This window comes from Strix uralensis, chromosome 1, assembly GCF_047716275.1.
Source record: "Strix uralensis isolate ZFMK-TIS-50842 chromosome 1, bStrUra1, whole genome shotgun sequence".
NCBI classification, from domain to species: Eukaryota; Metazoa; Chordata; class Aves; order Strigiformes; family Strigidae; genus Strix; species Strix uralensis.
Window position 1 is genome coordinate 166,259,855 of NC_133972.1, and position 21,346 is coordinate 166,281,200.

The window sequence follows — 21,346 nt, forward strand, 5'->3', positions numbered from 1 at the left end:
GTCTTTGGTGTCTAAATTCTTCCTAAGATCTCAGTTTACAGAGGATATGGACCCTTCCCTCTTTGTGTTTGTTATCTATATTATAAAGATGATGATGATAATATAATTATGTATTATTTATAATAACTACTATTAGCTACCTCACAGGGGTAATGGAAAGAGTACATTAAAATAATATTGTGTTCAGATAACTACAAAAATGGAAGACTATTTACTCTTAGATAAAAATTCTGTCTGGGGAAATGGCCATTCACTAATTAATATAAGGCACAGTATAGCAACACATTCTCCAATTTCTACTCTGTCACCTCTCTCCTGCTTTATGTGTGTCTCCCAAAATGTGTAACAGAACAGAGAGTTAAAATGCAGAGATGAAAAAGTACTGGTATTTCCTCTTGTTTCACATGGAGCAGTCCCTTAATAACTCACAGCAAGATAAACAAGAGGGAAGGAGAAGTTGGCCAGTAAATACAGACCCAACCGCAATGATGCAAAGTAGTCAAAAAGTTATTAAACAGGGATGAATTTTTACCAGTACAAGTCAATCAGCAAAAGTTAGTCTCACAACTGGATGTTTCTAAAATGTATACACATACACACATTCAAGCATGTATAGATACAGGGGTAGGTCTAAAAAGCCCATTCTAAACTGATGTCTATGACATATGTGGAAAATCACATAAACCCATGAACTGACAGTTTTCATATAGATGAATGGATCTTGCAGAGAGCAAACTAATATCTCCTTCCACGTGGTAGCATTCTCCTGAGCTTGGCGTGACACTGTGTCTGCTTTAGTCTTTAGTTCCCATTTGAATAAGGAGCTGGATGCATAGCCAACTGCCACATTAATGATCTGTGGTAAAAATATATACATAACCCAGATGCCATTTTCTTACTCTCTTTTTGAGAACACTTAGGCCTTGGAGTAAACATTTATTCTAAACAATGCAGGAGGAATGTGACTGATCAGCATTGCCTAGGATTAGTGGGGAGGGCTGGAGTATAACTTTAGTTACAGTAAAGAAATATGTGATAGGAGATGTTTTGACAAGGATAATATTATTAACTGTACAAAGATTTGCCTCATTAACCCTTCAAGAGGTTTCTGGGTGATTTTTGCATATTTTATGAAGTAGCACTGCTTGCCACACCAACGTAATTTCCAAGTCACATTGTGGTGCCAAATGTGCTGTCTTAAAGATGGTGGATAAAAATCAGTGCTCTGCTCACTGAGGAGGCCAGATCATCAACTGAAGCAGGATGGCAAGCATCATTATTGTCATTGAAGGGATCTAAACTGAGACTTAATGAAGCTCTATCTTATAGTCATTAACATTACCATAATAATTGCCACAAAAGCTTTTGTTAGCTGTTCTGCACTGGACAGATTCATCCAAGATTAATGAGCTGGTGTCTGTTTTGAGTCATTTTAGTTAGGGTTGTCTTTACCTTCTGACTATGCACTCTTGTGTACATTGGTGTGAGTTGTTAAAAGACTGCTCCGTGCCAAGGGTCACATAGTTGGCTGGATTTTGGTGACACTTTTTATGATTCCTGTAACTGAAGGCGAGAACTCCTGACTGAAAAAAACAACAAAAAAGTTTGTGCATGAACCCATTCAAATATGTGAAGTATTTTTATTTTCTATTTATGATAAATGCTGTGCTAATTCTGGCTGTTCTTAATATCCCTTTAATTAAAGGAGATTTTTCTACTCTTTTGATTTCATAATAATCATATCCCTGTCCTTTAATCTGTCAACCACTTGTTGTCCACTTGAGGCTCTCCTCCTGACTGTAGCTGTTAGTCCATGAGTACCAACACCCCATAGGTAGGGGGTCCACAGTGTGAACTGGGTGCTGTGGAGGCAGACAGAACATTATGTCTCTGGGCTTCAAGTAAACTCATCTAAACACAGAGGCCAGATAAGGCACCAGTGAAGTGGTAACAACAACAAGATGCACATTGCCTCTACAGCTGGGCAGGCAGCATAGTCGCCTTAGCTACAACAACAGCTTGTCATTTTTCTCTATGAAGCTTTACTCCCTATAGTTTCCTAAAAGTTGTTGTTTTGCTCTTCTTGTTGGAATTGCCTCTCATCCCTCTGGCCTTATCCATTGCATTATGCCAGCTACAAAAACACTCTCCCACTGATTCAACCACATCACACCATTCTCAAATCTTTAGACAGTTTCTGTGTTGCTAAAGGCTTGAGGTCTAGACAACATGTTTTTTCTTCCCACTGAGTGGTTTAGGGGCCTTTATCATTCAGTAGATTTTTCAGATCTTGGAAATTAGCCATAAATATGCAAAGGCAAAGTACTAAGCTCAGAAAAAGCAGAAATCATCTTTAAGTGAATCAAAATTCAGCTAAAAGACTCAGAAAAGTACAAAGCAATTTTTGGAACTGCATGTGCTTCACTGGGACACGCTGTTCCCGCAAAATGTAATCTAGAAGATAAACACAAAGTCCATATATCCAGAGAGACCTTCCTTGGTGCTCTGGGGTCTTTGGATGGATACATCATCTTTTTAAGGAAATTCATCCATTCATTCAGCTCAGGAGTGGACATACTGAACAAATGCATGAATTTCTGTCCCCCAAAGGTACACTCAAGTGTCAACATGCCTATTACTAGGTTTTTAATACAGTAATTCCCTGACAAAATTCTGTAATCTGTGTTACTTAGGAGTTCTGACAAGATGATAAAAGTGTTTTCTTCCTGCAGCAAGATCTATGATTTTTTTTCAATTAATGTTAGCTGTTAGGTTCTTGAATTTATTATCTGCTACTTCAGTTTTATTTTCTTCACTTGGCACAGATATAATGCAAAGTAGAACATTGAGTGTATTGGGAGTAATCCAAGTGGAAAAGACACAGCAAACTCCAGGATACTTTTGCAAGTCACATGTATCTATAAGGCTTTTCTGGTACAAAGGTGGATAAACTTGGCAGTTTAATCCTGTAGGAGTTAAGCTTTTTCCATATGTCCTGATTTTCCTGAAAAGAAGAAAGAAATAAAAATGTTCATCTGTTTTTCACATGCTTTCCCCCATCTGCCTGGCAGGACTTTGTAATGTGAAGAGGCAGAATGAGCCAACTGCATCCCTAGAACTGCAGAGGTCACACCAGGCCTTACATTGGCTCACTAAATTTCTCTAAATATCCAGTTATCCTTTGATTATTTTTATTCTCTGCAATCATGTAGCATTTCCTTTTCTAACATGTGTGGTTATATATAATTTTTTTAAAAATTATTTTTGCTTATCATCGAAATGAATGTTTCAGTCCAGGCAAAGTGCAGTGTTGGTAGGCTGCTCCTCTTGCATGACATTGATGTGATGGTGCCTGTTAACAATTTAGGGTACTTAATCCCACTCTGCAAAGCTGCTGGTATTAATATGAAGACAATGTAGACATGTGCAAACAACCACATCTAGTACTTCCAACATTTCATGCAAAAATTAATTTTAAATTCATTTATTGAAAAGAAACACAGAATGGGATGACAAGATCATGTGGGCAGTAGATTTTATATATAAATCATATCCTCTTCTCCTCCAGTGACATGGTTGTTATGGAACCCTATCTCAGCTCAAGCCAGCAGGAGATTTATCACCAACTCTATGAGTCTGGGTTTCATCTATGCTGTTCAATCCATTCAACATGTAAATGACCTATTCTGCCTAATAGGTGTTTTGTTTTGATTTCCAAGTTCCTAGTGATAGGCCTATCCTTGCCAAAGGGATACTGAACAGGGTCTTGAATATGAGGCAAGGAACTCAAAACCATGATCCTATCTCTAACATGATCCCTTTCACAGAATTGTTAGAATAAACAGGCTCATAAAAGTTTACATTTAAAGGATTAATGGTTTTGTTATCTCACAAATCTGTGGCAGATCACCAGTATCTGCTAAGTTTAGTGACTAACATGAGTTTAAGTATGCTATTTCTTCTACATTTCTCAGACAATCATTGTCACTGAAACAAAATGAACAGATTTCCCTATTTCATCTCCTGAAGAGGCTGGGTTGCAATGCTCTAGCTGAAGTGAAAGATTTGTGCAGAAATTGAAGAAGGAAGGAGTTACCCAGTAGCCCATTTATGACTAATGATGCTACTTTCCCCAGCATGATGGGACTGGGGATGTAAGCCTCTGAAGTTATCCGCTTAGGTTTTTTCTAGGCCTAGCTTACTGGGCTCCATAGTCTCGTTTCATATAGCAGAGGGTAATGGGAATTTTGGCCAACATTTCTAGTCAAAGCTGAGGGAGACTGAAGGTCATTTGAGGATGTGGTGGGTTGACCCTGGCTGGATGCCTGGTGCCCACCAAAGCTGCTCTATCACTCCCCTCCTCAGCTGGATGGGGGAGAGAAAATATAACAAAAGGCTCATGGGTCAAGAGAAGGACAGGGAGATCACCCACCAATTACTGTCATGGGCAAAACAGACTTGACTTGGGGAAATTAGTGTAATTTATTACCAATCAAATCAGAGTAGGATAATGAGAAATCAAAACTAAATCCTTCCCCCCACCCCTGCCTTCTTCCTGGGCTCAACTTCACTCTCAATTTCTCTACCTCCTCTACCGCCATGGCACAGGAGAATGGGGGTTGTGGTCAGTTCACCACTCATTGTTTCTGCCACTCCTTCCTCCTCAGGGGGAGGACTCCTCACACTCTTCTGATGCTACAGTGTGGAGTCCCTCCCACAGAAAACAGTCCTCCACAAACTTCTCCAACATGAGTCCTTCCCACAGGCTGCAGTTCTTCATGAACTGTTCTGGCATGGGCCCCCCACGGGGTCACAAGTCCTGCCAGCAAACCTGCTCCAGCATGGGCTCCTCTCTCCACGGGGCCACAGGTCCTGCCAGGACCCTGCTCCAGTGTGGGCTTCCCACAGGATCACACCCTCCTTCAGGCATCCACCTGCTCTGGCTTGGGGTCCTCCACAGGCTGCAGGTGGAGATCTGCTCCACCATGGACCTCCATGGGTGCAGGGCACAGCTGCCTCACCATGGGCTGCACCATACCTGCTCCAGCACCTGGAGCACGTCCTCCTCCTTCTTCACTGACCTTGGTGTCTGCAGAGAGTCTGTTTCTCTCACATATTCTCAGTCTTCTCTCCTCTGGCTGCTCTTGTGCAGCAGCTTTTCCCCCTTCTTAAATATGTTATCCCAGAGGTGCTACCACCATCTCCGATGGGCTCAGCCTTGGCCAGCGGCAGGTCCATCTTGGAGCCGGCTGGTGTTGGCTCTGTCGGACATGGGGGAAGCTTCTAGCAGCTTCTCACAGAAGTCACGCCTGCAGCCCCCCCACTACAAAAACCTTGCCATGCAAACCCAATACAGGGTTTTCAGGCCTGGGCTTGAGAAATATGGCTGCTAGGCTATATTTGTTCCAAAATTATAATTCATTAAAAAAAAAAAAAAAAAAAAGAACAAAAACCAGAATGCCAAAACAGTATCCCTTGTGAAAAAGTTAGTGCTTGTCTCATAAAATGGGCAGTATATTGAGTAGATAATATTGTGTAAAAATTAGTATAAAAAAATTGGCTAAAATTGTTTGTATGATGAAAGAATTTTGGAGTGAAAATATTAATTAAATTCATCCCACATACTATTTAAGATTGTTTTGCTGATTAGAGATACCAATTAAACTCAGACACCAGAGTGAAAAGAGCAGGCGTATTTTACTAGAAATTACTAAATAATATAACAGAATAATACAGAAAACATACAGTAAAAAAAGACAGAATAGTGCACTCAAACAAATAGGAAAATACAGGGTAATGTATCAAATCATTACTACATGAGAGAGAGAATAGAGATTAAGAAAGATCCATCACCACTTGCATACGTTACCATCATCCAGATCCGCAGATGCTGGGCAGCCCCGGTTACAGCGAGGATTTGGACAACCTGTCCCGGCAAGTGGGAAATCCTACGTGGTGCGTCCACCCATAGGTGAGGCTTCCAAAGTCGCTGTGAGCGGGTCCAGCCTTATATACCCAAAAATCAGCAAGCCAGAATAGCTGGCACCTTTATTTTAAGCGGAAATATCTGGTTTCAATCTCACATTAGATTCCCCCAGAGCCTGGCCAGGGTTCAAGGAAGAAGCTAAGGGAGTTCCTCTGCTTATCTAATTGGATTATGAGCAAGGTCTCACATCAGCCCACAGTGCCAGACTACGGTCTCCACAACCCTGTTATTTTATCCACACACAAAGAAAGATAAAGATACATTCAAGATAGCTACATCTTCCATACATATCTCACTAATGATTACGTACTGAGTTAGCAGCTTTGACTCAGGTTGCTCAGGCTTCAATACTTCCACCTTTTACATCAGAATAAGTGGTTTGTTATAACTTAGTATAATACCCCTGTTAGCACAATGGTTATCAGTTATAAAATATACAGGATTCATCTACAGGTCAACTCTGGCTTGGGCCTATTGTCCAAGCCTTAGCACTTCAAAGATATGGTGTCAAGTTCTTGCCTAGGTATCAGCAAAAAAATTTAAAGCACAAAAAGAAAAGGAAACTCATGGCCACACATAGTTTCTTGTTCTAGACCATGTATATTAGAAAAGTATTCTGTTAATAATTATCTGTGCTTTATGAGGACTAGAATATCTATCATTATTGGTCAATACAGCTAAAAAGATTGATAAATAAGTATCCCTTTGGTATGTTCACTAGTGACAAACTGATTCTTCTTCAACTTGCTTTTTCATCCTGAGTAATTTACTGGTAACTGTGGCTGAACTTTAGCTAGAGTAATGTTTATCTTGTTATTTTAAAATTTAAATAACTGGATAGCAGTGGGAAGTTTTGTATTTTGGTATTGTATAGGATGTCATATGAATTTTGAGTCAATTTACATTGGCTTCTATCTGTGTGTGGAGTTTTAAAAAAGAACCAAAAAATACATTAAGCCAACTAAGAATAGAAGTTGTAAATCAAAAGGTTTTGAGATTGGTTGAAATCATTACATTAGGATAATAAGGAATATTTTTAAATGAAAGGAAAAAAAAAAAAAAGAGAAGTGTTAGGCTATAGTCAGTTATTAATCATCAAAATGAGTTCCCAGTATAATTAGCCAAAATAATTAACCAGATCGAGAACAAGGACAAAGTTCAAAATGAGATATATGTCGTAATTTACAATGTACCACAGTGTGAGGTCTCTGCAGCCCGAGCTCTAAGTTGTGCATTCAGTCCTAATGTGGAATAGCATGGTGGTCAGCCAGGTCATATTCTTCTGTTCTGACTGTCATGGTTATGGATAGCCATTAATGACAATTCCATTTTACAAACAAAATGTTTGAGGATTTCTGGGTTGGGGTTTGTTGTTGTTGTTTGGGTTTGTGGTTTTTGTACTGTTCCAAAAGATTGTGGTTAAGATATTCACTTTAACTGTTGGAAATTGGGATTTACATCTCTGCTGTGTTTGATTTGGAACAAGAATTTGAACCAAATCAACTGTAACCTGGGTATTTTTGTTCTAAATTCTGACCTTCTCATCTTTTACTCTTCCTTGTTGAAGCTTTCTTTGTATGCGAATGTAGCCACAGACAGCAGTGGAGTATCTGATGGCTAAGAAATCCCTTTCTTTCTTACTTGGAAACATTTAAATGGAAACTCCATCTCAGGCTTAAGGAAAATTTACTCAGAACCAATACCTTCCCAATTAAACAGGTTGGCACTGTATAATGAAAATTCCCAGCAAGTGATATTTCAGGGTCTGCTGTTAAATTGTTGGCTATGAATTTCACAAAGCTTCTGATTTTACCACCTGTTTTTCTGTAAACTGGATAACTGAACTCCAGTAGTGCCTCCTTCAGAAGTGAAGTAATAATTCTCCAGGGGGAGCTCACTTCAGTGTGAACAAAGTGGTAGGGACTGGCTCTTGGCTTCCCTATGGCTCAATTTACCAGTCTGTCAAACTGTCACATAAGAAGAGCTGTAAATCTGTTTCCAAAAATGTTGACATCTTAAAAAGAAAAGGTATACACAGAAGATCTGAAGCGATACCTTTGCATGAAGTAGTAGTCCCGTGAAGTCACCAAAGCCAACATTTCATCCTTACACATAACCACATTCACCACTGTTATTAAAATAACAGATCTGTTCCTTGAAAAGGGACTTCTGTAGGGGAAGTTAGTTGCTATTATTTTGTCTTCCTTAAAAACACTTTAAAAATCCCTCTTGTCATTGTCACTGCAGTCCTCCCTTTTATCAAACTGTCCTCTGAAGTCCACCAGCTGCTGGGCTCTGCATTCCCCTCTTTAGAGTTGATGCTGTTGAGTCACCTATATGGCACCCTGAGGTATCAGGAGTGCAGTTTGGAGCAGCTCAGGAAATAAAAACCTCCCTGCAGAGCTAGCAGTGTACAACAGCAAAGCTATACATTCCTACCTGTCACTCCACTCTTCCTCGCACTCTGCTTTTCTTCCAGTGAAAACAGTGTCACTACCTGGTGCTGCCTTGACTGTGTTCAGAGCTCCAAAAGACTCCAAAATCCTTGTTTGGGTGTTTCTGGCCATTTTGCACTCCACTCTGGCAGGAATGGATGATGATCAGAGTTTGAGGGAGGAGACAGAAAAGTTTCCCTGATATCTTCTATCTAGCTGCCATCTAGATGTTTCACAGTTGCCTTTATTGCTGTTCTGTGCATGTGTATATCTGCCTCATTCCCCTCTTAAGCTTATGTTTTCTTTCCTATCCTCTTACTGCTGATACTCACTGGCCAGGGTGCTGTACCATCAACCAGAAGTATTGAAAGCAGCTCATGAATTTGTAGTTTCGTACCATTTTATGTCACTGTATCAAACCCCTTACAGTTGTACAAATAATTTAAATCCAAATAAGTTCTCTGTTAAGGAGTTTGCTGGGCTGTGACCTTAACAGATGTCACCTCTAGAAACATGAGGGCTGAGAAAACAGCCTCATTTGGGGGGAAACCCTCAGTCCCAGCTCACTCATTTTAGATTTAGAGCTAAATTCACCTCTGTTATATCCTCCCTAAATGGGTAGATTTGTCCCTTGTTTGCATCTTAACTAATTTAATGTCTTCTATTCTATTTGAAAGTGACTTTTTATTGAAAAAAAAAATAGTTCCTTTAAGTATATAGTACCTTTGCTGCAATAGTGACACTAAACATTGCTGTAATATACTGGGCCAAGCAAATTATTTTTAAAGCAAAATTATTAAACTATGATCTCGCTTAATCCTTCTATAAACATTTGGGGAAGAAAAATATGCTTTAATCTTGTTTCAGTTCTACATTTTTTTGGTGAATAATCTGTGAATAATTCACTTTCCAGATGCAAAGTATTACTGAGGTATTATGATAAGACTAAGGAAAATACAACCAAAGATGTATTTCATTTAGAGAGCTGTGTGTTTGTTTTTCAAAATAGAGGCTTTGGTGCCACCACTCATAAAATGTAAAGGAGTCATCTTGCTTTCACTCCACCTGCCCATTATGGTTTGAACTACAAGCCTTGTTCCATCAGAGGCAATATCAGGGTCCTATCAATGCTGCTGCATTTCATGTCCAAAGAGAAAATAGTTTCAGTTATGCCACCTTTTGACAACAACCTCTGCAGCCACTGCAGATGAAATCTTGCTGAGTGGATCTGGGATTTGTTTATTCCTGCCTCACAGACATCTGTTCCTTCTCCCAGGTCCCCTGATGCTGTCTGCCTTCATGCAGCATTTAACCAAGTCAGTAAGATCTTTGTCTAAGTGTTGGATACAGAAAATGCAATTGGATCATACCAGAAATATCTCCTTCTGAGCCGTGGTTCTAAGCTATGTGCTGAGCATAGTTCAGTTATAATTTTATTAGTAGAAGTTGGCCACTGTTTTTCTGCAGGACTTGAAGAGGTTGAGTTGTGTAACCTTTGCTACTAGGTCCCACAAGTGTTGTTGTCTTGCCTGGCCAGTCTTGTCTCTGAACTGTTGAAATACTCCTTCCTATATGTGGTAATTATTGCATGGAACTAACCAACAATTGTTCTTTCTTAAATTTGATCTAGGTGATTATCTCAAGCTGTTTTGATTTGACTGCCATATAAAACTTGGGGAGAACAGACTGTATGAACCAAAACCACCCAGCCAGCAGAGAAATTAGATTAAAACTATGTCTAACTGAAATCTTCATAAACATCTCCTATTACATCTTTCCTTATCCAAAGATTTGGGGCAGAATCCTGGCCCCAATGAAGTAAATGGAAAGCCTCCAATTGCTGTTAAGAAGGGCCAGGATTTTATTCCAAGTCTGTGAAATAAACCATAATTAACCTTCCATCATGGCTGCCAGATCCTATGTCACCACTTGTTTCCACTTTCCGAATTTAATTTTAGTGAAAATCTGTACAAAACTTGAGGCATTTAAGGAATAGCTAAGTGGCTTTCTCCCTCTATCACTTTCTCTTATATGCTCAGCTAATTTAGAAAATGTGCCCTGATGTCTTCCACAATTTCCTCTTGTAACAAATGTTAAAGACCCTACATTAACTTAATGTCAAATTCTCCTTGTTATTGCTTGCTCTTCTTTTGTGTTCTGATTTGAAGAAGCCCCACAGCTCACCACACTCTAATGGACATTAATTATTTAAAACTTGGCTTTATTCTCTGAATTAAATTAGCTCCCTTTCTCCCCCAAATAAATAAATGATGGTTTTAATTATCTTTATATAAACATTTTTTTAGTTCAGGTCAGGAGCTGTTGCCGGATGTTCAATATGCATTTGGACTGCCATTCTACCCGAAGTATGAAGAACAATTTACTCTGGAAGAAAAGAGCCTTTCCTTGCAAATTATGCAGTATATCTCCAATTTTATAAACTCTGGGTAAGTATGTGACATTTAAGAATTGCTATGACTGGGGAGGGGGGCAAGGAGTAGAGGGAATGTAGTCCAGATCCTGCCCTCACTCAAGTAGCCTCCATTTCCTCTAGCAATTTCTAATCTACAGAAGTGGCTGTGGTCAACACTGTTAGAAAGTCATGGTCAAGTTGTCAAGCAGTTACCGAAGATTTGTAGTATGCCACTTAGAAGTAATAGGAATTTTATTTCCATGGAGCAGCTGCAAATTCTACTTAAATATATGGGGGCTACAGAGTCCTTGGTGTTGTTTCCAGAGCTTATTTCTAGGACCCCAGTTTTGAAGTGTCTTGGCTAAGAGTTCCCTTATTCCCAGAAGAAAGGGGAAAGCACATGGAGGCACAGTGCACCCTTTACCAACTACTCTAAATAAGCCTCAGCTTTAGGGTGCTGTGACCATGCTCAAGAATGAGGAGTATCTCTGGACAGCTAGTGTGGGAACTGTGACTTTATATGCTTTTTAGAGTACCTTGGGTTGCTTTGGGACCAAGAGCTGTTGAGGGTGTTCATAAACGTATGTTTGTACAGGTTCTGTGAACCTGTTCCTTAGGAAGTGAACCAGACTAACAAGTTACTGTCAGGTGAGACACCATGAATGATTCACCAGTATGGACTGAATTTGAACCCTGATGGTCAGAGGGACTGGATACACATTTCTTTGATCTAACTGATCTCCCTCTGCATCTTACTGTTCATGTCATTGTTTTCTAATTATAATTTCTCCCATTCCCTTAGAAATCCAAACTACCCTCATAGTTTCTCGAGAAGAATGTCAGGGATGATGCCCCCCTGGCCTATGTATCTGCCAAATGATGATGGCGATAACTACAAGGAGTTCACTGTTTCCTTGCCGACCCTTAAAGGATTGAAAAAAGCAGACTGTTCCTTTTGGTCTGATTATATCAGAAGACTGAAAGGATCCACAGGTGAGCAGTGTTTTCTGTCATTAAAAAACCCCTTAATTCTCTGCTTAACGTTTTCCTCTGACTGTAGTCCTCTTACGTCAATGTGGAAAAATACTTCTCATGGATTAAACAGCTTGCATTGTCCAAGGTATATAGCAGATAGTATGTAATAAAGGTTCATTGTCCTGGAGTTAGAGCTAGAGAAATCTTCCTGCAGTGATGATAGAAGATACGATGAAGCTATATCTTCTAATAGTTTGCTGTCTATTTACAGTTATAATACAGACTTTGACTAAACTGGAAGACTAGATATACGGGCCTCTTTTGTCTACTGGAACCACCTAACATGAGAATGTTAAGATTCATATGATTTAGGAGCACAGTAACTTCTACCCACTGTAAAGTTTTAACTGAGGCTTTAGATATATTTCATTATGGATCCTGCATGCTTTGACTTCACACTAGATAAGTTTCTTTGGTTTTTTTTATAGCTGTGCTCATTATGCCCCTTGTATATGTCCCTTGTATTTCTCCTTTGTCTCCATAAATTTCCATGCAGCTGTGAGATTCCTTCAATTTTTTCTTAATGCTTAGGACAGTAAGACCAACTCTGCTGAGATTTCAGTCTGCTGTTCTGTCCTGGACACTCAATTTATTCCAGTAAATAAACCCCCCTTCATGTCTGTGTATCTTGTAAATAAATTTGGATAGCCCCAAGATAAGCAAATAAAACCATCCCTTTTTGGCAGGCGGAGAGGTTTTGAATTATTCTTGGAGGCCTGCAAGCATACAAGTGTTTTTTATGTCCTAAGGATTCATCTTCACAATGAACACAGTCCAGGCTCTTTCTGCTTTGCACTTCTGGGAACAAAATGTACTCTCCAAGACACCAAGCTACCCAGGCTATCTATGCCTGACAGACCACCTCAAATGGACTGAGGCCGATGTCTGAGTGACACTAAACTATAATGTCTCAGAACCATTAAGTTGGTGGTTCTGATACAAACACAAAGCATCAATGCTCTTGTTCAAGAGACAGCCTCAATCATTACTCATGGTCTTTCTTCAAAAGCGTACTCAAGATTTTGCTGTAGGCCTTTTCATCACTTTCCTGATGAATGTCTTTCCCTCAATGTCTTTCAAGCTCAGAGGGGATATTTTGGTCTCTCCGATGGCTTACTGATGGTCAAGATATTCCTAATTTGCAAAGCTTGACTCTGATGTTTAAACAGTTCTGAGCTTCTAGATCTATTGGAACTTCAGCTCACAGCATTATGGCTGTGTAATGCCAGACTTGAGTTGAAGTCACAGCTCTGGCAGAACTTTTGACTGAGCACCACGGACAGAGGTTATTCCCAGCATTTATAGAAAATCCCGAAAAAGGTGGGAAAATATCTACTAGGACAGATTGTTTTTGAGATGGAGAATGTTTAAAGCCATCCAAACTGGCATAAGAACACAACAACATTCGTGTATGGGCCAGTCCAATAGTCTGCCTAGCTCAATATCCTGCCCTCATCAATGGCCAAAACCAAATACTTGAATGTTAAACATAAAAACTGAGAGAGGGAGAGAAAAACATACTGAAAGAGTTCACAAAGATGAGTCAAAGTTTTGAAAACAAGCCACACAGTGTGAAATTTATGGAGTATAGATTGTCAGGGAGAAGGTTTAAAAAGTGCATGTCAACATGTTATTCTTCAAGCAGAAGTGAGTCCACGCTGCCTGCTCTTCAAGCCAGTATTTGCTTGGTCTCAGCACCATGGTAATGCAGCCACACAGTTGGCTTCTACTAAATTCCATTGCATAACAACATTGGCTTGTCACCTTGCTTCGACAGTCATCTTTAATCTTATCTCACCCTGGAATACTGAAACTTTTAATGCGACTTCTACTTAAATAGACATCGCATCAAACCCATTTCTGCTCCAGTCCTCAGCATGGGATGGTAACTTACAGAAACTTGTGCTGTGGGTCTCTTGATAACAAACTGAGCCCACCTCCTTGTGAAAAAATTTCATAATGTTCATCAGTTCAGCTAGAAGGACTGTATGAACCTCAGATGCTGATGGCTGAACAGCCTCAATTTCTTTTTGAGAGGATGCTGTGCTGAAATTCATGCCAAAGCAGTGTCAATCCATCAATACAATTCATCACTTGCATTGCTCCCAAAATTTACATACTGCAGGAGTGGACGAGTGAGACTGTAGAACATGTTCAGTCAAGAGAACTGAAATTATTTTTAAGTCCCTAAGCATCATGTTGCTGCTTGGTTGGTGTGCCTCTTTGCACCAGAGGTAGCTTGCTGTACCTCCCTTCAGAGCTGAAGCACTGCATCTCTGTTGTTACCTGACTGCTCCTGACTCTGTTCCTGAGTGCTGCCAGGCTGTCGTATGGGATCCTGGCATGATGCTGGATGCTAGATTTGAGAGAGAAATGCTGCAAACCACTTTCAGATGATGTACCTTGCACTCCATCCTGAGGGGGAACTATCTGTCAGTCAGCTATTGAGACATCCAATCTAACAACTACTTAGTGGAAAAAAGGATCAGCTTCCTGCCTTTTAATAATTCTAAATCTTTGTGGTAGTGTTTTTGGATTGTACATTGTACACTGTACATTCTGACTGCTGGTCTCAGTTATTGTGGTTGCAATTTGTGATCTCATGCCAAGTAGATGGAGTTTACAAGTGTGGCAGCAACAGGCATTGCTAATGAAACAATCCAGTTTTCACATCCAAGTGCAAAGCTGTAGGAGGCCTATTCTGATGCAATCTCAACCAATTATGATGAATCCCATTTTGTCCACCTCACTTCTTCCTTCAAATCAATACCCTTCCAGCTTCATCTATCATCTGTGATCCATAAGAAAAAAAAATCGTTTTCAGTAAAATGGAGAACTGGAGAAGAAACCAGTGATCATAAAATCTAACTGCAGCTGGCTTTTCAAATTTTTTTCTTGATCCTGTGTTTACTGCCATGTGAAATGTCTTGGCATAGAAATGTCAAATTAGGGATAACTAAGGGCTCAAGGCTCATCTTAAACCCTAAGTCTCAGTCCAACAGAAAACTGAGTTACTCCTAAACTCGTGAATTGCAGTTTCTGGAATAAAGCCTCTCATTTAGAGTCTCTTGTACAGCTGAAGTTACATGTCTTATAAGTTATTCTCTGCTGGATCTAGAAGCTGTTATGTATATACCCAGCTTCACTGTTACCTGTAGTTTTCTTTCCATTTAGTAAAAATATTGTCAGAGTTGAAGTAGCTGTTTCATTTTGTGATCAGACTGCAATATTTAATGAGGGAATGTATAATTTGTTCCTGGCATATAATTGAAATGTATAATTTAAGATAATTTAACAAAAGTCATGTCATAAATGCAACAATTCTTCATGATATTTAATGGCAGTGCCTTTACAAATTATGGAGAAAAGTTTGAATCTGTTTCATTGCAGATGATCTATAAATCTGTTGAAATTTAGTTTGAAACCAGTTTGTAAAGTTGGCATTTTTGGGGGGCAGTTTACCTGAGGAATTACAAAAGCGAGGATGCTTGAAAAGATTTGGATTTAGTAAATGGAGTTCCCATGGTTGCATTTCAAAGACATGCTTTATATTCTGAATCATGATGGTTTCCATGGGAAACATCAAAACGAGAAACAAGAAGAGTGGCCATTGTGGAAAAAAAGCTGTGGATGGCTTTTTCCAGGGAAATGTGTTAATAACTTGAAATTCAGTTAAAAACAGAAGCTCCAGAATGTTTATATATATTCAGACAGTATGTCTGAATGCTAAAATTCCCCTTGCATAGTGTGGTGGGCTGCGTTGCCTTACAGTGAGCCCCTTTATATGGGGCCTCTCACTGCGTCCCAAACAGGTAGATTTGGATCTGTTCTACATCTCTTGCTCATCTAACTGGTATCTAAACAGAGCCAGTCCTCCTAAAATAAGTGCCTTTGTAAGCAGTGTTGCAGCTGAGGAGAGGGAGATACCTTTACTGTCTCCAAAGTGAAATCTTGTCTGCCTAACTCATGTCTAAATTTAGACATTTAAGCATACTTTATGTGTCCAAGTCAGCCAGACTGGACCCCACCTGTAGCAAAATCAACGGCTAGCAAAGCAGAAGCCTTCTCCATTAGCTCTAACACACCATGTGTAGCCACACAAGAGTCCAAATAAAGCAACAGTGTTCATAGTTCAGACTTGAATCAAGACCGAATCAGGAATGTTGTGGTCAGCATTCATCTTTTACCCATTCTATTCACACCTTCTTTTTGGAAATCTTCACTAGAAAACAGATTCCTTTAGTATGAGGGACATCTGTGCAGCAGTGAGAGCACTCTGGCTAGGATACATTCAATAAACACCATCAGTCCACTCTGTTGGCACAGTTTGGTGTTGAAGCAACTGCAACTACTGAAAGGGTGGAAGACTAAAATCATGGAAGGTAAAGAATAAAGAACAAGAGATCTATCACAAGTGGGTGCTTGGTGCTTTATGTATTCCAGACAGACAAAATAATAACGTTCCCCACACTTTCTGCCTGGTAGGTAAGTATCAGGAGATAATACAAAACAGAGAACAAGTCTTGCACAAGTGGAGTGCGAATTATTGTTCACTTCAGTGGCAGTTATTTAAAGCATGCTGGAAGCATGATACTTAATTACCATTAGGTGATCTGACATTACCCCAAAGCATTTTGCAAATGGGCTGCAAACTGAGAAAAATAGCTTCCTGAACATTTATAGCTGCATAAAAAGGGTCTTAAGTGTCATTGACAAAGTGTATACTTTCTAGCTTGCTGCATCAAACATATGACATTTATTTTAATCTTAATTGTATTGTCCTTTCAGGAAGTGCAAGTAATGGAGAGCCATCTGCAGAAAACAGCCCTAGTGAAGCTCCTAGTGAAGGAGTTACATCCCAGAAGAGCCAGCCACTGGGAGACAAGGTGGCTTACAGCAGATGATAGAAAATCAGTGCTATTGGATGGGTTTCTTACACAATTGTACATCCATGCAGCTGTGTCACACCAGATGAACAAGTTGCTTCCTTTAGTTAACTTTCTGAATAAATAAAGTAGACCTTTCAAGAAAGTAGCTTGTCAAGAAAATTGTTGAATATGGCACAAAATGAGCCCTACAGCTATTATTTTAGGTCAAAAGAAATTGTAATTTGAAAAATGAAGTATCAATAAAAACTGCAAAACCAAAACAAAAGTACTTGGACTTTATTTCTTGCAACTACCCAGATGCCAACACACTCTAATACCACCAGCCAGAAAAGGATGTACATTGAAACTCTGAGAAGTCCCTCAGATGATGAGGCTCAAATTTGCTAGATGTTGTATCTGACTTGTTCTTTTCTATTACTCATCCTGTCACAAGCTACTGATAGGAATGGGAGCCTAGTTTGGAATTCTGGAGATGGGAAGGGGTTGGATCCAGGAAGAACAACATAAGAAGGGAATCAACAGTATGCACTGAGTGTGTTCACATGAACTCAGGCACATGCACATGCTATATTCAGCTCATGATCACCCGTGAAAATATGTATAAGACCATTTGGGTAAAGCACAACACACAGCAGAGATAATACAAAGCGTATGTCAATTAAAGCTTAGAATATGCTGTCCTTGGAACATTCATCTTTTGTAAGGAGAAAGCGAGATACAGAATAGTTTTGGAATCATAAAGAAAAGTGCATCGTAGGGTATCGCTAATGGATCTGTAGGTAGTTTGGCTTAGGTTGTTAATTCACTGCTAGGATCATTTGGCAACAGATAAACCTCAATTGACAGTATATCACACACATGTTCATGATACTTGAGAACAAAAAGTGAAACCAAGGTTGCCCTGAAACTAATAGGAAAATTTCCATTGATTTCAGTAGGACCCAAATTTCTTGTGCAGTGTTGAAATTATTTAATAAAACAACTCACAACATTTTGTTTGCTGCTTGGGACCTTTGCCAGTGCATGAACAGTTACTGCTGTCTGCCATGTATCCAGGTTTCCAAAGATTTTACTTAGCTAAAAGAAAAACTGTGCAACAGTCATTCTTCTTATACCCTGATCAATAAACAATAAAAAGAACATTAATCAAGAAGCTTGTTAACAGGTTAAATATAAAAAAGTAAAGATGGAGAAATCAAACTGTGTTTTCCATCATTATCTTTACCTATGCTAGCTAGCTAGTAATGAAAAAAAGACAGTATTTAAGAACTTTTTATAAAGCCTAGATCTTACAGCCCAACAGAAGATGCTTTCTTTGCAGTAACTATAGATGCAGCAGTTGTGATTCCCTGGCCAAGACTGGGTTTATTTTTTCCTCTTTTGAGACTGCTCTTGGAAATCAATGTCTAATATTTAAAACTTAATGCACCCCACCAAAACTTCTTATTTAATAACAGGTATGATTTTACATGTGGCCACATATGCAGACAGTCATGTGCATATCTCCAGCCCTGGGAAGACCCAAAGCTGAGCTACAGTATTTCATATTCATTTAACAGTGAGTTGGATTAAAGAAATGTGGGTTTCTCTAGTTCTGTCACCTAATTTCCACAACAGCAGCATCCTGGTCCTCCTTAGCTTGACCCTAATAGTCCTGTGAATCTTTAATATGATATATATATTCATATATATACATAAATTTTCAGCAAATGTGAAAAGTTCTTCTTCATCCATTAAACAAATGCATTGTAACTAACTCATCTAAAACTATTTTAGGTCACTTTGCTTTCTATACTGGTCTTCCTATCTTTCAATCCTAACGTTGAGGCACCTTCTCCCAGCCAACAGTCATTGTTTCTGCACTGTACTCTTCCAAAAAATCAAATTCTCCAGAACATGAGCCAAATCCCTGTGAAATACTGATGTTAAATGGGCTATTGTTTGTGGAGAATGGGTTTGGTATAGCCATATGCCAGGCTGTATTGTTACACTGAGTCCCACTTTGGGGAAAAATGGGCCATGAGACTAACAGTTTTGATGAATCAACCCAATATCCCATAGCTCCTGTTAAAGAGATGTTAAAAAGCTATTGTATGAAGACTAGAATGCTAAATATAATGCCTAAATAATTTAAATCCTAGTAAACTATAAACATATGCTTTTAATTATTATTTTACACAGATGAATATTTACAAATAGAAATGCAAATGAAGAATTTTTTTCCCTCCTGTGTATACCAACTTTGGTAGTGTCATTCCAAACAGGCCAGCTTCCCAAAAAGTAATTAATCTCAATTGGCTTCTAAACCATCAAATCCTAAGAAAAAAGCCAAGCACCTCCAACAAATTCAATAACTCCAACAGGAAATGCTCAGCTCATCAGGGTTCCTTTCAATTTATTGTGAATGTAGTCTTCTGCATCACAATATCATAAAGCATAAAATATAACACAAAATTAAGTATCTCTGAGAACTAATTGTTATACACAGCAACACTAGTATTAATCTGCTGCCCATGGAGCTGATAAACAGAAGACAGTAAAAGGCTTCAGTATTGACTCATGTTAGTTAATTCAAATATATAATCTTTCTCCACTCACTATTCAGCTCCACCTTGAGCCCAGATATGCCTATGCAATTTGAGAAAAGGTTTTAATTTTGAGCTAGGAACTCAGCAGCTCAGCCTTGTAGGCTCCTAATTACAAGCCTACTCTTGGCCATCTGGTAGGTTTGGTAGGTAGGTAGGTATGACCAGGCTTTTAGGTCACCCCTCCTGAGGTATTCAGCTTAACTGTCAGTTTGGTAAAAGAACCTTTTTAAATATGGAGTTTTTGGAAAACATCTTTATTTCGTTAGTGACTGACTGCCCTAAACTCACCCTGTTGCACTGAATGCAGCCCTTTAGACTGTTCTGTCTCTCTCGGTTCCCAGAAGCCCCCACATTCTTTTCTATAGCCAACTATTTGTTTCCTCCTTTAAAAATCAATACTCTTCCCCAGTTCTCTGCACACTCTTCTTCCCTTATGCTAGTTCTGTTCATTCTTCATATCTCTTTTAACTTGCTTCTGCCAAGGTGCATTTTGACTCAGACAAATGCAGTCTCATGATCCCATATGTTCATCCAATCCCATATGTCACCCATCCTTCATCCTGGGTCCTTAAGCTCAAACATCATTAAAAATCGAAGCAACTTTTGCAGCAGTACAAGTGATCCAGTCTTTGGTTGTAAATCTGGTCACCTTCCTGACTTTACTACCCTTCCTTACGGAGAACCACACTGTTAGAAATAGCCCAGTCAAATCCAATAAGGAGATTTAATTAGAAAAGCCTACATGTGGACTGACCAAAAGAGAGGTCAGGAGACTTCAGCCTTAGTGATACTGGGAGGCCAAGTCTACTCCTACATATAATACTCAGTAAGAAAAATACATTCTCAGACTATTTAGGTCATTATGCTTTAAGCTGAAATACCAAAGACTTCAGTGATCTGGTAATGAAACAATTCATAGAAGCATGCAGACTAGAGCCATGCTTTCCTCCCTCCTATTGGAAATAGCTCTAATTTCTTAAAAGTAAAGCATCCTTTGAAACTTCCTTATGAACACACACACAGACAAACCAAGTTAATGCAAATTATTTAATCTGAAATTTTTGAACAACAAGCCATCAGAACCTTTCTGTATATGGAACCTGAGTTATGTTGCATTTTAAGGCTTGAATATCTAACCTACAGCATTTTGTGTCATTCTTTTGAACAGAAGATTTTAGCCAACAGAAAAAAATGTAGAGTATTAAAAAGATTCTACCATGCAGAGTTGAAAAGAAAACAACTGACTAAATGGCAACGCTGGAATGTTAATTGTTTTCATGAGTACTTGACACATACAGCTGGAACATCACAGTTGTTTTCCTGCTATTTCAGGGACCCACATCATATAATTCTCTTGGCTAAATTTAACGACTCAGTCTTTCACCATAGCAGCATCACAGCCAATACTCTGTATTATATGAAAGGCTCCAGCTACAATATATAGCAGTGGCTTATATAGTAGTAATTATAGATTTATGGACCGTTGTTCCTCCCTATATGAAGCTAAAAAAATAAACATGATCACAAAGCCAAAGATCCTCCACATGGTTCTCATTTGGCCTTTGAAACATAGACACCAGCCTAGCAGAGATTTTATATAAGTTTCAGGTGGTGAGAGAATTTGGTTAATAGGAAGTGTGATAGTCAGTACTTTCCACTTTTTCTATTTCCATGATGTTGATCTGGCCCAAAGCTGAGAGGTCACTAGTTCCTGCCCCTGCAGATGTGAATCCTCTAGCGTGGCCTTTGGTCCAGCTGACCAAGAAACACCCTTTGATTCCAGCAGTGACTAAAACTCAGCAAACTTCAGCTGAGAGGTGATGTGCCGTCAAGGAGAATTAAGACAGTTTTGCATCAGGATTCCTGCCAAATTTACTCACTCTTTAGGAGGCTGGCTGTATGGTTGAGTGTGGAAAATGCCACGTTTCATAGTGAAGATTTTGAGTCATTACAAAAGCTGTTGTTTTGGGTTTTTTTAAGAACTCCCTTTCCTTACTGTT

The 21,346-nt window shown here is 39.2% G+C and overlaps 1 protein-coding gene across 1 annotated transcript in view; it reads left to right on the forward strand.

The window, feature by feature from the left end:
- Nucleotides 1-17,008, forward strand: part of TG (thyroglobulin) — a 162,036-nt gene extending 145,028 nt beyond the window's left edge. The window contains exons 46-48 of the mRNA XM_074888192.1: nucleotides 10,728-10,868; nucleotides 11,637-11,827; nucleotides 16,658-17,008. Of these exons, the coding sequence (XP_074744293.1) occupies nucleotides 10,728-10,868; nucleotides 11,637-11,827; nucleotides 16,658-16,773 (448 nt within the window). The 3' untranslated portion in view covers nucleotides 16,774-17,008. The remainder of the gene's footprint in view (nucleotides 1-10,727; nucleotides 10,869-11,636; nucleotides 11,828-16,657) is intronic.
- The last annotated feature ends 4,338 nt before the right edge of the window (nucleotides 17,009-21,346 follow it).